At 37.7% G+C, this 17,161-nt stretch overlaps 1 protein-coding gene across 1 annotated transcript in view; it reads right to left on the bottom strand.

Moving 5' to 3' along the window:
* NEK7 (NIMA related kinase 7) overlaps window positions 1–17,161 on the bottom strand; it is a 77,700-nt gene that overhangs the window by 21,192 nt on the left and 39,347 nt on the right. Inside the window, exons 4-7 of the mRNA XM_075182591.1 lie at window positions 16,187–16,249; window positions 8,346–8,456; window positions 2,336–2,444; window positions 1,634–1,741 (exon numbers count right to left, since the gene is read on the bottom strand). Coding sequence (XP_075038692.1) covers window positions 1,634–1,741; window positions 2,336–2,444; window positions 8,346–8,456; window positions 16,187–16,249 — 391 coding nt within the window. The remainder of the gene's footprint in view (window positions 1–1,633; window positions 1,742–2,335; window positions 2,445–8,345; window positions 8,457–16,186; window positions 16,250–17,161) is intronic.

Below are 17,161 nucleotides of genomic sequence, written 5' to 3'. Positions count from 1 at the left end.
GGTCAGTAAAGGGCTGGTGGCACTATGGGGGAGAAGGTGGAGGGGGAAAAAAGCCACACCTGCACTGAAAAGTGCTGGGGCTCTTCAACATTCCTGGGCTGTGGAGGCTCAGGTAATAAACAACAATGGGACACCTCTGGAGTGGCAACGTTGTTATCCTAGAAAGTCCAAACAGAACAAACTGGGGTCATCAAGACCCTTGCCCATTACACCTAAACAGGCTGATTTACACTATAGCATGGAAGCTCATATGCATTGTTTCCCTATTACAGTGGAACATTAGCTTTCGGGCTGGTTTATGATTTGGAGAGGGGCATGCTTCCATTTTTTTTCTTTGTATTACACAGTCTAGCATCTGGAAGCAACTATCAATCACTGGCAACTTATGATAGGATTGTTGTTTAATGTCAACACATGAAGAATTCACCATGTGAGTGGTGTGGTCTCTCTTTAAAGAGATTATGCACTGCAAGACAACACCCACATTTAGAAATAATTTTTCCTAACAAGAAGCAATTTCAATAAAAGAGGAGTACAGATTTCTCACAGTGTCCAGTTCCATGCCACTATAACTTCCACATTACATACAAAATTTAACATCTCTGCCTTGTTCCACAGTTCTGAAATCTGATTTCCATGTTGGGAAAAAAAGCAACTTCTGATCAGTTAACAGTGGTTGCCCTAGAAAAGGGAACAACTACATCACTAAGGGCTAGATTTACTAAGCTGCGGGTTTGAAAAAGTGAGGATGTTACCTATAGCAAACAATCAGATTCTAGCTTTCATTTATTTAGTATCTTCTACAAAATGATAGCTAGAATCTGATTGGTTGCTATAGGCAACATCCCCACTTTTGCAAACCCGCAGCTTAGTAAATCTAGCCCTAAGTAGTTGATTAAGAGCATTCCCCTCCCCCCAAAGTTGACAACCCGATAACGCTATTTTTTATTTTTTTTTAAGTTAAATCACGAGATTGCATTCCTATGAAAAAAGTTGGTAAAATCATGTCAAGTCAGGTATGACTTTTTACTTTTCGTAATGTTACCAAATTGAGAAGAGGTAAAAAAACACAAATAACTTTACATTAACTCAACATACAAGTTCAACGTGACTGCTATCTCAGAAGTGTGCACTTCCAATGCTCTATTTAATTAACCAAATTTTAAATAAGGGGATAACTTCCCCATAAAAGAACAACTACAACGTTCAAGACATAGGACAAGTTGAAAAAAAATATATAACTAGTCTGATTACTGCTGTCACATAGTTTGTGACCATATAAAAAGGTTGCTTTTATGAAGCACTTGTAATTCTTTTAGTGTAATGCTGGTAAAATGTTCTTCCTCCGTAGGCTAGTCCCATGAATTTCTTTCTCCTCTTTAAATTTTAACAACGCAGCCATAAAATAAATAATCGGTGGTTATTGTGGCAGCGGGTTCTTTTAATGTCAGTGGCAGGGTCAAAGGTCATCATAACAGGAAACTCCTGAAAGCTACGTGAAATTAATAGTGTGTGCCCCGACGCAGGTTAATAAGGCTTTCCGGAGGGGGCTGTGGGTTTCACAGCTGACACATGGCATCAGATGGGGCAGTAAAACACCCGCTCAGTACCTGTGCCTCTCAGGACGGCTTACCTAAAGAATGTGCAGCTGTGGTTTTTGAGCTGAAGAAGCGTCCCAAACCTAAATCTCCCAGCTTCACCACGCCTGTGGCTGTTATAAACACATTGGCCGGCTTAATATCTGGGGGACAAAAAAATTAAGAAGAGCGAGTTTAAAAAGTAAACTGCTTCAGTATACCACACTGTTAAATTCGTATTGCCATACTACAAATATAAATAATACATTGTTACACACCATGACTATGCACTGCTCAAATACAAATACTAATATTGTGTTCTGTACAAAACATGCACATTTTACATGTACAATTAAGAATGTTTGTTCATAATTTATAAAACTTGCCATTACTTATGTGAAATAGGACTATTTATCCACCATGTAAACAGCTTTTTATGCATTTTGTTTGGTTTTATTAAGTCTACATTTTTTAAACCACATTTTATATTAAGTATATCTTGATTACCTTTATCCTGTAATTAGTATGCAATAGGTCTCATGTTTCTTAAAAACAAAGACAACCTCTGAGGAAGTGGTCAAAGGACCATGAGACATTGGGACAGCTGCAGTGCGGGAAAGTAACTCCACCTGCTGCGTTGCATTATGGATTGATTTCAGCTCTCAATGCTAGTTTGATTACTCATTTTAAATATTGTTTTACATTATTACCACAGTATTAGCATTATATCCAGAGAAAAAGATTGGTTTAGCAGTTACCTCTGTGCATAACACGGCGGGAATGCATATGTTCCAGTGCACTGCAAAGCTGCACAAAATATTTCCAAACTGTCCTTTCAGGGATTAGCCGTTTTTGCTTCTTAAAGTGCTGAAAACAAAACAGAAACAGGTTTGTGTTAAGCAGTACTGTATGTGCATTTCATTTATTAGAGACATTACGGGGGAAATTCAATTGGCTGCGTTACTGTTAAAAGTAACGCGGCCTGCGCATTATTACAGTTATTACGGTAATAGGGTGCGTAATTACAGTTATTACGGCAGTCTCAACGCTGGCTTTTTGCTTGCAGCTGCCTGAGCTGCGAGCAGAAAACCGGGTTAATATTACTGTAATAACGGTAATATCTTTAACGCGGCGGTACTTCGGGGGGAATGGAATTCACCCCTGCATGTTTACAGTGACAATGTGGCAACACACATGATCAACAGTGATATACTTTTTCTTTGTATAGGTTGATGTGCTCTTTCCATCTTTTTAACAAAAACAAAACCCTCAATAAACAGGTTCATGTAAATCAATTCATGTGAAAGCTGTTTTGGGAGTGGCAGAGCAAAAGAAACAGAGTTCAGTAGCCACATTCAACACATTCTCCCAGATGCCTTTTTTGTTTTTGGAGAAAGTACAGTACAATGCTTAAAAACGACTCTGGTTCATCAATGACATGCCCACAATAATCTTTGTGTGTGCAATATGGCTTAATCACCTAAAACACATGTGCACTACTGGCAGTAGCAATAACGCATTTATACATGCAGAAAACTTTAAAACATGGACCTAATCCAGCCCAGTTCTATATATGATAAATGAGTTAAGGAGATCCTCTGTTGAAGCTCTTGACTGGTCCCAGCTCTAGGGGTAGACATATATCCTTTAGACTGTAAGCTTTAGCCTACAGACACAAGCTGCCTGCAGCGTGATAGAGCACATCAGCACTAGGGGTGATGAGGCCTCAGCTTTTACACTGCCAGCTATGTGCTGGCAAATACATTATGATAGTTGCAGGATCCCAGAGGTAAAATATGTGAGCACTCAAAGTGCCCATAACAAGCAGTGTACTCGCTCCTTTTGTTCCAATGTATTGGTCTATACTTTTTTCACGATATCTCTTTTTTCTTAGTTTTGATTCATATACTGCCAACATTAAGACAACTTATACAAGATAAAGAACATCTCAAAACAGAGATGTTCCATTCACCTTTCGCATATAGCACATGGTAATTATGATATATTAGAAAGCATAGTACACTTCTAATATAGGGAATCATGTATTGCACATTACAGGAACATCATAAGGAGATCCTTCGCCAAATAAATTACGAGATTACAGACCGAGTGTCATCTACCAGCAACAGGAACTGTGTGTGGACTTCGAACATTCTTTTAAACAGTATAATTTGCCATTATATAATACTAATACTTTGATTTACTATGTTGTGTATTTCAAAAATAAAGGCAACTGAATGTAGTATTAGTACAAAACAAAAAGACAGTTGTTGTCAGCGCTTATCCTTAACACTGCATATTTGTGTGTATCTAGCAAAATGGAAACATGAGGTATTAGTCCTTATTTTGATCAAAACATTTAAGCCTGCATCCCAGCATTAAGGGCACCTTATTATATGCAGGCTCTACAGTGACCTAAATGATTTAAAACACCATTAAAAGGCAGCTAAAATCAGATGCACTCACCTCCCAGGTATAGGGGCTTACATCTAGCAAGGGCTGGCTTGTAAGCCACACGCAAATGAGCTTTAAATATGTTTAATGGATTGTTGAATTAGTTACAATAAAGTTATTTAAAAAAATTGTAACTGCAAAGTATGAGAAAGTCATGTGAGGTGAAGAAGGAAGTATTGTGGGTAATACATTCTCAGTAAATGAGCCCTAGTGAATTCATAAACTAACATTGAAAGCATACATTTCATCTTTATTTTTTTGTATAATTCTAGCATTGATTTAATTAAATTAATTTTATTAAAGATTGCCTTTCATTTACAATTCTCCAACTACAATAAGCACCACCATATTAGATCTCATGTCAACCCCCCCCTTCCTGTTTATGCTCTGCCACCAACCTCCCTTGTAAGTCACCACTTTAAATGTATACCTGCTGTGTGCGCATAAATGATTGTTTTTCAAGCTCACAAAACTCACTCCCTCTCCCTAATCCCCCCACTAGCTAAACTTAAGGCATGTTCATTGTTCTTGTGAACATGGAGCAAGTTATTGTTCTCTTCTACCTTCCAACAAAGGCTACATCCAAGTAGCAGTAATCTGCTGAGTTTGCATTTGTATTAAAGAACTGTGAAATGTAATATTATATATTGAGGTATCGGCCTCATATTCTTCCTGTCCTCACAAGCTGGAATTAATTCTACTGCACTGTGCTGTAATCAATTCATTTGTAATGACCACAAAGCGTATTTACATGTATTTCATATTACTAAACACCCATTTCCTTAGCTCTAAATGTCCAGCACAGTTTTGCTTCGTTTTTTGTCTCCTATGTCTCTAATGTTTCCGATGCTGGTATATGAATCAAAGAATAAAGAGATACTATACGCACTTCTTGTTACAGTTTTACATAGCTTATAACTACTGGAACTAACATATAAATAGGATATGAACCAACAGTGAAAGTACCGACAATGACGATACTGGGTAAGTGTGGTTTGCATGTGAAAAAGAATAAAATAAGTTGTGTATTTTTTTCCAGTTGAGGACAAATAAATTTGACAAAAACAGAGTAATTTGTCAACGTCCCTTTCTTTTTTGTTTATTTTTGTGATATCTCTTGATATTTGCGGTCCTAATGGCCATGACATGTTGGTGTAAGTGAAGATCTTGGTTATGTAACACTATCATGAGTTAGCATCTTGAGTGAGGTGGGGTAAAGAGTGTGTAGGGTCACCTGGCTAGTACGTAGTGGAAATGAAAAAAAAAAAAATATATATATATTTTAAAAAAATAAAAATCACAGAACAGGTTATCTTAAAATAACTTCTACAGTTTTGAAGACAGACAGAAGGGTGGTGAATTCCATAAGCTGCAAAGTGTCTCGTGACAATCTGGAGACACTTCGTGTCATTTTTCCCTCAAACCTCTATGGGGTTCGAGTAAAAATGAGTGAGAATTCTACCACAGTAACTGAAAGAGTGCACAGCCATAATGTTGTGAGAAACATTGCAGCTATTTGAATCTGCCCATGAAATGTCAACCAAAATAAAAGTAGTGTCTGTGAGTCCCCATAATCTATACTAGCGATTCCCAAATACCATTAGGGTATATACCATATGGGACATAATGAAACAAGTTTTATAAAGGGAAGTACCAAAAAAGGTAATATCAACACAAATGTAAACTGTACTTTAACTGTAAATTAAAACAACTAGGTAAAACAATGGACAGCACAGTGGTTAGCACTGCTGCCCCATAGTGCTAGGACAAAGGCCCAATCTGTGTGGAGTTTGTGCATTCTCTCCAGATGACCTGGATTTCTCCCAGACTCCAAAAAACACAACGGCAGTTTAACTGGCTTCTGACATGTGCTTGTGTGGTAGGGAATATAAATTGTAAGCTCCACTGGAACAGGAACTAATGTAAATTATTGAAAATTACATGTAAAGCACTGTGTAATACGTAGTGTCATATAAAGGTTACTAAACAAATAGCTAAGCTCCTCAATGTATATATTTTTCCATTTTTGTCAGGCCAGCTCTGTTAGTAGTGCAATATAGAACAAAGATGTTGTTTTACTTTTCCTAACATATCTAGAATAACCCTCCCATATAGTTATTTATACAGGCTGTGATTTTTATTAAGCTCCATTTTGGAGATAGGATTTATAAAAAGTTTGGTTCAAAATAAGCTGGCGACAGGGCAAGGTAAAAATATATTCTATAGGTGATCGCTACCAGTCTAACTGCACAAACAGGCTGCTAGAAGCTTGGCCCGAGTGCTGAATAACTGGATCTATTTGGCACCATGATTGCCTGCATGTGTGGTCACTTTTAGTGACCCAGAGATGGAACTTATGGGGGGGCTGGGGGTTTCAATTTAACGCAAACCCGCATCTGAGGCTCAAGGGAAGTACGCCTGTGTGCACTTCTGGGTATTAAGGCTAGTAAAACATTGCAGATTTTAGCTTGCACCTCTATGAGATGAGCAAAAATCAGCAATATTTTACTGCCCTAACATCCCACAGAGCCTCATCATGCGAGGCTCCTAAGGGGCATTGCTAGGAACTGAATACCCCCCTCATAGTCGAATGAATACACAATTTGAGAGCAGAACCTGGAGCAAACAGCTGCATGTCATGTGAGGGAAAAAGTCTGAAGGACATTTTTATCTTTGTTCAAACAAAATGTCAACTAACAAATCAAAGCACTCATTGGTTGATATAAATTTCTTTTCATGTGCAAACTATCTGCTCCATGCTTTTCTACTAGTAAGTCAGAAAAACATGCCTGAAAGACATTTAAAAGTTGACCATCACTCATCTCTAGGAGAATAATTTTAAAGTTAGAACTACAAGGCTTAGCAAAGAAAAATGTTGATTGGGGTATAATTATAAAGGAGACCAAAATAAAAAATACATAGAAAGTCTCAGAAATTAAATCTTTCAAAGACTTCTGAGCCAAAATATATTCCTAGAAAATCTATGTGGTTCTATGCCGTGAATTATACCAACTTGTATTCCAGGCAAAATGTTTCTGTGCATGACATGAAAATGAAATAGATACATAACTTGTATTCTCTACATCATGGCCGCACAAGCCTGACTTTTTAAACCAGATTTACACATCAGAGGGTGTTTGATATCAATAAGATGGAGATCAGCTTGTTAACATATGCATGTATGAGAAATCAGCTCATTATAAAACCAGTCGATCACCTATAGAAGCACACATGCACAACAAGCATATACTTTTAAATACATATACAAATCCATTTCTTTTATTTTGTACCACATAAAGAAATGTATCTCTCCCTCAGAGAGATAGGGAATTTATAGAGGAAATTTACAACAACAAAAAGTTGTTTTGTCTTTTTTTTTTTTTTTTTAATTCGACAGCTTTATAAATTATCCTAAACGTGTTATAAACATTGTATAGAGGAGACGTTTCCATTTTAAAAGCCTTTTGTCTCCTAGCTGTCTATGACATGCTAACGTTATTTTTTTTCCAAGAATGTCCCCAGAAGAAGGTAAAAATGAAATATACAGTGCCCATAGGCAGTACATACAAAATAACAGTATTTGCCTCTGGCTCCTCCATAGTCCATTGAAACACCAATACCTCAGCATTCCTCCCTGTACCCTCACTGAGCTGAAGCAAGGAACAGTTTGAAATACAATTTGTTGCCCTGCTCTCTGTATAAAATGGGAGTAGTAACATTGTTTTTTTAAAAAAATGTTTTCCAATTAATGCCATCAAAATTTGCTTTCCTGCAATTAGAACAATGCAAGTACTTTTCTTGAGTATAGTTATATCATACATGGATATTATAGAACAGGCCTGTCCAACCTGCGGCCCTCCAGGTGTGTGAAACTACAAGTCCCAGCATGCTTTGCCAGTAGACAACCTGTTGATAGCTGGAAGGGCATGCTGGGACTTGTAGTTTCACAAACATCTGGAGGGCCGCAGGTTGGACAGGCCTGTTATAGAAGATCTAATGCAGATTGCATGATAAATAGATCTCTATCTATCATATTTAACCAAGGAACACCTTGAAGAGTCGCAGGACATGGACCCAGCTGCATTATATAGTAGACATTTAGAAGTGTCCCAAAAGTAACAAGAACCAGAAATCAGAAAAGGTGAAGCAGGATATGGCGGCAAGATTTGACATGTTCTCTAGTCCAGCATTAACAAATGTTGCATATATAATAAAACATTTGAGACTAAACATATTTACATTAAAACTAGCATTAAAAAATACTATATAAAACAGGTTTTGAAAACTATTATTGACAATTTTCTTGCCACACACCTTTATCATTCTAGATAGGTCCCCAGCATCTGCCAGTTCCAAGACTATGTTCAATTCGTTATCCTCAATGAACGAAGCATAATATTTAATAACATTTGGATGATTCAGTTGCTGGGGAGAAAAGAAAGAGAAAGTTATTCCTGCAAACCTAGAGTGGCATTGGTAATGGGATATTACAACAAAATAAGTAAAAAAAAAAAGGCTAAACTTAATTTCATTTTGCTTCTGAAGAGTAGCTGCTATAGTACATAGTGAACACATTACCTAGTAAGGTGGGTACACAGTAATATAAGCATCGCTGTACCTACTAATTTATGAGGGTATCACTTTTTAATGATAACAACTCCCACAATACCTTGCAGTGCACATAAAGATGTTCAATACATCAACTTACAATTAGCAATACTCTTCTCTACAAATGACAAATATTCAAGATTAAAATTGGACAAGTCCAGAAAAGTCAAATCTAAAACAAAATACAAATAACGCCAGCTTTTGTAAGATTCAAATAAAAGTTTACAGCAACAGATATTTCCCTCCATTATTTCCTGTGTATTTAGGCATTTCTTTAACGAAATTAAATTATGCAGCACAAAAATAAAAGAGGAGTATTCTTCCTGAATTGCACCTACTTTATCACCTGTATTTATGGTGCCTTTCCTAAAAATATACTGTAGTTATATAGTTATAATGACTTGAGGTCTAGTAAGTAAAAAAAGGGAAATTGAGTGCATGAGAAAGTTTATATATAAATCAACTAATTTCTTATATTATTACAATCCATATCAAACCAAATGTAAAAGAAACAAGCTATTGAAACTTTGAAAAATTACAGACAAATATCGTTCCCACCAATAAAGACAGCCGAACATTTATATTGGATGCAAAAAAAACAACCCAATACAATATGGCATAGAATAAAGGATTATATTAATGATCATCTCAAAACACATAACAATGGACTGTAAACCACTTTTAGTATAAGCCAAACTAAGATAAATTTACTTATATATATTTTTTTGTTTTTACATCAGAACCTAAGGTAGCAAGCCACACGCTAATTCCCAAAGCGGGGGTCAGAGAGCGTCAGCTCTGCGTGGATTCTAATGAATCCCAGAAGGGAAAGCACCACAGTCTCTGAAAGCAACACGTGACACCAGACTCCAGGGACAAAGAAGTTAGCTTGCATGGGAGACTTAAAGACAAAATCTCTCAGACTTAGGGAGAGATTCAATTGCTGGTGGTTTGGTGTGTGGACATTGCGCTGCTCACATTGCCGGCATTTACTGATGGAATCTGATCCCAGCGATAACATCGGCACGTGCTGTCCCCCGGACGTTTCAGGGACACCTCGTGCCAAATTGACTATTGGACATGCAGAGTAACATATGTATACGTAACAGTATGTGAGGAACTCTTTGCATTCATTAGGTGTGTACTTGCATAAGCGGTGCACTGCAGAAAAGTGAGGTTTATTATGACTAGGAACTATTATTAGAAGCAAGGAGGTGTTGGGATATCAGACTTGGTGGTTTAAGCCTATGCAGGAGAGCTTGCACAGCTCTCCTGCATAGGGACAGGTGAGGTCCCAGGAAGTCTGCAGAGGAAAGCTGTATACAGCGTTAATTCCCACAGAGACTTTCCCATAGCACAAAACACACAGGTGCATCATATGGGTGCTATTGATTTGTAGTCTGATTGGTTTGCTGTGTCTAAGTGGGGGTTAAAATATTGTGTTGTTCATGTTATGTTTGTGACTGATGCTGAACTAGTTGGCCAGTAATGAGAGAGCTGGAGAATATTTATTTAGCATTAGGGTCACCAGGAGGTGTAAGCAAACGGTATTGCTTGCTGGTGTCATCCTGACAAGAAGTGTTGCTGTTTATTGTGATGCAAACAATAAATTTACATTTGATTTACTACAAGAAGTTGTCAGTGTACTGATGTCTGCAGGGTGTCCGTGTCACAAGTAGGGTGCTCTTGCTACTATATATAGATATACACATATCTATCGATAGATATACATACACAAATTAAAACTTCCTAACTACCCAGATGGGGCTATACAATGTGTTTTGATTAATATAGCTTGTTTTCATATACTTTATTAGTAATAATTTATACTCATTTGTATATTGTACTCAACATATGTTTATAAATTAGCTAAAGAATAATCTATGCGTTTTGACACTGGGAAGTTATTATATTCTTGGTATTACTGTCTTTAGTCAGCGCCCATTGGTATCTTTTGTTGTATAGCCCTACCAAAAAGTGTATCCAACTGCTATTACCTATACGGTATAACATTTAACATTTATAATAATTTGTGCATTTCATCTTCATACGATGTAGATATTCTTTCAGGGCTAGGCTATTAATTTGAACAGCACAACGTATTGGGGATGATCTTGGTACACATATACACACCACAATTCCAGAAAAAAAAAATATTTAAGCAGCATAGCAGTGTACAAAAGGCAAAATTTTAATGTTCCACCAGCTCATTTCTAATGAAAAGAGGAGTGTCTTATGTTTTGTTTTTTGTTTTTAGAGGCAAGCCTGGTATTTCTAGTCCTTGCTTTACATTTTAGTTACCCCACCCCCTACAGATCACATGGGCTAGTCTACCTTACATGTTCCTGCAATCTCAGAAATAAGAAACATGATCCACTAGCTTCGATATGTTACAGTTTGGTTTACTTCTATCATAGCAGCTCTCTTGATAATTGTGCAAATAAATGCATCTCGGACATTGCAAGATTCTGATATACGCTCATGCAGACCAGCATCCGAGCATGTGTGCAGATGCACCTCCCAACCTTCATCATGGTGCTATGAAGGGTTTTAAAAGTTTTATTAGTTTATTTATTTTTTTTTTAAAGTGAGGTGTAAATGATAAGCACAGTCTAACCTACACTTCAAACCGACTTGTTAATTTATAATGTTATCACATTGTTTAAAATATTAGTTTGTTTTCTCAAATCAATGTCCCCATCAACGTATATTTTGTTATGATGTCACTTAATTTGCACAGTTTTCATTTTTATTTGGTTTATGGGTAATTGTGGCTGTATAAAGTTTGTTTACTTCATACGTGTCCTTGATGCCATAATCTATGGCTGGTAAAAGGCACACACGGAGAGGAAAAGTGTATTTTCAGTATAAACAATAAGAGTGGCGAATTGAAGCTCCTACCAACATATACTAAGAAAAATGACTAGAAATATTTATGAACTATTTAACTGCAGTTAAAAAAGTGACAAAGATCTTGCTGCATATAATTAGTGTCAATCGTTTCATTTGAAGATCTGACAAACTTTTGGTGGCAGTCATGAGAAACTGAATACAATGAAATAAGCAGCAACTTACAAGTACAGCCTAAAGCATATGGTGCCACAACCAAAAAAAGGAACTATGATGGAATAATTATTATTAAGTTATATTAACAATGACCTAGCAATATAAATATATTTTTTTCTTTTTAAGTTTTATTTTTGAAAGGTCAATAATAAACATCAGTCAAAGACAGTATCCATAACAATGAAGTCAAACAAGTTCAAGGACCTATACATTCAGTGTATATCATACATAACAAAATCATGATATTGACCAAATTTTAACTGTAGTTAGAGAAGAGAGAGGAAACAGAGAAAAGAGAAGAAGTTGGTCAGAGAGAGATAAACCAAATAGGCTAGGGGGGCGGTGTGGCAAAACTGCCAATAGAAGAAAAAGAGGGGCAAAGCAGGAGAAAGGAGAAACGAGGAAGGATATCAAGTGGAGTGTTGTAGGGGAGTCATATGGCAAAAGGAGTTTGAACTTGAAAAAATGACATTCACGGTGCCCAAATTTTGTTAAATGATTTAGAAGTATTACGCAGTATGCATGTCATAAACTCGATTTTGTATGAGTGCCAGACTTGATAATTGCCTGCAAAATAGACACGGTGGACTGTTTCCAATTAGTGGCAATTTGACACAGCGCTGCAGAAACTATGTGGCGGAACATTTTTGTTTGATGTGTAGTAGCGGATGGAATTCCAAGTGGGAGAAGGAAAAATCTGGGAGAGATTGGGATGTCAACCTACAGAATCTGAGACGCGAAGTCCCTTAGTTCCAACCAGAATGGGGCAAGCTTGGGGCACTGCCACCAGATATGGAGGAAGGACCCTTCCGACGAACATCCTCGCCAACAAGAGCTGGATGTGACCGGAATTTTTTTTTGTAATTTGGTTGGGACCAAGTACCATCGATAAAGAAGCTTATAGGCAATTTCTTTCAGCTTCACACAGATTGAGCTAGAGGCCGTGTTAGACTTTATTTCATCCCAATCCTCTCTATCCAAGGGGCCTCCCAAATCCTCCGCCCAGGCTTGCTCATGGGAATCTTGGATGTCTAAGTTGGGGACTCTCAGTTCCCAGTATAACTGAGATATAAGGCCATTTGTAGAGGATCGCCGGAGAAAAAGGGACTTGAATGAGGTCAACGGCCTGATTCTTAAAGTTAATTTAGTGGTGGAGTGAAAATTTCTTAGTTGTAGGTATTGAAAAAAAAAGGTGTTGGGAATATTAAATTTGGTTTTTAGGTCTGTGAATTTGGGAAAAGAAGTGTCTGTAGTGATATCATTAAGATAATAAACATCATTCCTTTTCCAAAATTCAAAGGATGAAGCTATACGACCTGGTGGAAAGTCTGGGTTGTCAAAGAGAGGGGCGATTGGACTAGGAGCCGGGGCGAGATTAAACTTTATGTTTGCTCGGTCCCAGATTGAAAGTAAATGCGATACAATTGGGTTATAAACAGCGGACCGAGGACATTTAGTCTGAGGGAGCCAGGGAGCCACAGGAGAGAGGAGGCGGAAGAAATATCCAGGCTCTCAGCCTCAATCGATACCCAAACTCTGGAGGAGCCTGAGGAATTCCACGAAATACATTGGGCAAGTTGCGCTGCCAAAAAATAGTTTCTAAAGTTGGGGACCCCCAAACCACCATCGCGTGTCGATCTTTGTAGAACAAGAAGCCGGACTCTTGGGCGTTTCCTACCCCAAATCAAATAAATTGTGAAGTGTAGTGTTGTAAGAATTTGAATACATACGGGGGGATGCGTATGGGAAGGGCTTGAAAAAGATATAGTAATAATATAATAATAATAATATTCATTTTGACTGAATTGATACGTCCTATCCAGGAAATTAGATTTTTACTCCAGGTTTCTAAGTCAGATTTAATTTGGGATAGTAGTTTTGGGTAATTAGCTCGGAAAAGCTGATTATATTGTTTAGTTATATAAATACCAAAGTATTTTATCTTTATTTGGTACCATTTAAAAGGGGAATTTTTGAGTAAGAGAAGATTTCGTTAGATAGAAATCAAGAGTTTCTGTTTTTTGTGGATTGATTTTGTATCCCGAAACGTAACTGTAGGTTTTGATGTCTGCGAGAAGGGGGGGGGGGGGGGAAACAGTGGGATCCGAGAGAGTCAAAAGAACGTTGTATAATGATATTGTGTGTTCGGATTTCCCTGTTTTAACTCCATGTATTGCCCCGTTAGATCGAATCTTTGCCGCTACCATATAAATATTTTTAGGAACAATTGGGTACTAAAATAAAGGTGCACCCAATGACAGCACTTTTTTTAAACCACTTACAGATATGATCAGTATAAAGGAGCTTCACACATTGAACTGGACTCTGTAAAATAAAGCATCTACAACAGTGTTGGCTAACCTGTGACACTCCTGGGGGTAAATGTATGAATGTCCGATTTCTGCAAGTCGCCGGAAATAGGCGACTTTTCAGTGAAAATTTAAAGGGGCGATGGCTTGTAAAGGCAAACTTGCCTTTTTACCCCCAGGTGTTGTGAAACTACAAGTCCCAGCATGCTTTGTCAATATATAGCAGCTTATTGCTGGAACTTGTAGTTTCACAACACCTGGAGCGTCACAGGTTAGCCAACACTGATCTACAACAATCAGGAGCAGCTAATGAATGTGATTATTAAAGCTCATCAAATCTATAGCTGCTGTACACTCCAAACACCACTGTATATTGGAGATTGGAAATTAGTGCTTGATTATAGTATAGGCTCTTAATAAATTAAAGTCCTATTTATATGGCTGAGAATTTACTATAATCACCTACCATAACCCTCTAGAAACTACCTACAGAGAGTTTCTTGGTATAAATTCTAGTTTAGCTTTGCATCATTATACCTTTACAATTCAACATTGAGTAGGATGACAGTAGTTGGGACTGTTCTCACAAGAAAATGTGGTGTCACATAATTAAACTATGAGATAGTGATTAGCCTCCTCAAAAATTGGGGATCAATCTTTCATTATTTACAGAACCATGAATGGCACAAGACACTCCCAACCGTAAACTTGAATATTAGAAGTCATCAAGGATTTCTCAGACATCTAAAAGGTACTTACTGTAGGTAGGTGTTTTTATACAGGTCACAAGATTTCAAGGTGACTTCTAAAAATCCATAATAAACTTATAGGGGTGGGGGATATTTCTAACTTCCAAGGAACTTATCCTATCCAGACCGTTATATAGAGGACTTTATAAATCTATTAATGTGTGTGTATTATTTATTGGTTAATGACTAACCAAGAGTAAACAATTGGGTGTGGAGAGGAGCTGTCTTTAGAGAAGGATCACTCAGACAGGGCCACCTTAAGAACTTTATGGGCCCCCGGGCAATGCAGTGTACCGGGCCCATATATATATATATATATATATATATATATATATATATATATATATATATATATATATATATATATATATATATATATATTTATTTATAGGGGCCCCCTTAACTTACCTTAAGTCCGATCCTCTCCTTTTTTCCGCGCCGCTGGGTCTCTTCTGCCCTCTTACGTGCTGTGGTTGCAGTGAATGCTGGGCGTGACATCACGCCCAGCATTCACTGCGAGCACAGCACGGAAGAGGGGACCAGGGAGGGAGCCGGATCACCGCTGATGTGACTGCAAGGTAAGTATTTAAAAGTTTTGTGGTTTTTTTTAGGATTCGGATGGGCCCCCCTTGCCTGCAGGGCCCCCGGGCACCTGCCCATCGTGCCCAATGGAAAAGATGGCCCTGCACTCTGAAGGATCTGAGTTAGAGACAAGAGAAAGAGGGGCAAAGGAGTCTCTAACACCAATACTTCTTTCCTGTGTATGTATCTCCCAAAATGAAATTCAGTTTTACTGAACCTCCTCTGTCAAAAAGCTTCAGGATCTCGTTTTCATTTCAGGGTGTTTTGGCAGCCACCAGTTTTTTCTTGTACTTTAATGTTTAATTTACTTCATAAGTCACAGGCTGAATTAGGATTTTGTATATCTAGTGTTTGTCTTTAAAATAAAACAGGGTGACTGATACACCCATTGATTTAGGATTCATAAGCCAAGCAAATTAATTTGAAAAGTTACTGCTTGCAACTGTGTGGTTATTATTGTTACTCCTTTAGGTAAATTGTGAAGGAAAGATATATTACCACTGTTATAACCTGTTTCAAATGACCAACCAGCACCTGAGTGGATACTTAACTTCCTAACAAAATAATCAGAGCAACATATAATCCATCTGAATATCTTGCAAGCAGAAAAGCAAAGTGACTTTAATGCAGTTTTATCCTAAGATGTAAACATCTTTATTTAATTATATAAAGACGACAAGTTCACAAGATATGTGAAAAATAAGTGGTTCAAAGCCTTCATGTGGCATACTGGATAAAGGGGCCTAGCTAGACGAAAGTAACAACAAAATCATCAAAGCAGCTTTCACACAGAAAGCAAACACTACAAACAAATCATATGGGTGTTTCAAAAAGTGTTTACCTTAAGGAGGTCAATCTCTTTGATACAGTCTGCTCTTGCCTTGGCATCCATCAAATCAAAAATCTGCACAGGATTAAATAAAGATGAACATGAGGTTATTTACAGAGACACCATTAATGGGAGAGCACAGCAGTGACTGAATTTGGCTACATGACTGATTATTATGGGACGTGTCTTGAAGTTGGGTAACCACTTATTCATTGACACCAACATTTAAAATCTCAGACAACTGTGTGAAATAAAAAGATAGCAGATAGAAAAGGCTTAGAAAGAGTTAAACAAATACATGTAATTTCTATCACATAGGCATTGTCCTATTGTGACCCTAATGCTCCAACGATTTATGCTGCTTAATCCTTTTCTCTGATGACAACGTGTGGTAAAATTCTTTGATTCTGGCTTTCTGCATTTCAGACATCACAAATTTGTGCTGGATACACGAAACAGCCACTATGGGCCTTTCAAAGAGATTAAGCTTGCAAGCTGCCCTTGGGGAGAGTTGCTCAGAGATGCAATCAAATCTCTTCTATACTGTGACAGCTCTCTGCCTAGCAGGATGCATTCTGAAATGTGAGGACACCCATGACTTGTCATTGTAGCCACTCACGCTGGCGATTTGCCTGGAACCTCTGCATGAAGCTGGAGATCAAATTCTTTACTGTTTCTTCCCACTTACTGCATCCACTCTACTTTTAAATATACCAGTAGTCTGAGGGGCCAATTCAATTAGCAGCGAGGCCACTATGTTACTGTGCACATACCCTGCAATTACTGTAATGAAAAGTTTGCTAATTTTTGCTAACACCCCTATGAGGTGCAAGCAAAAATGAGCAAAGATCATTACGACAGCACATGGCAACATAGCCGCAAGGTCATAATGGAACCACGCAGCTTATTGAATGGATTCCTAAGTCTGGCTCCGAGGCCTGTTTGACCGTTTTTGAGGTCTTCACCTCTCATAGATGCCTACAAAAA

This window comes from Mixophyes fleayi, chromosome 8, assembly GCF_038048845.1.
Source record: "Mixophyes fleayi isolate aMixFle1 chromosome 8, aMixFle1.hap1, whole genome shotgun sequence".
Classification (NCBI taxonomy): domain Eukaryota; kingdom Metazoa; phylum Chordata; class Amphibia; order Anura; family Limnodynastidae; genus Mixophyes; species Mixophyes fleayi.
Note: the sequence above shows the minus strand (reverse complement) of the source record. Positions and strands in the feature narration are given on the sequence as shown.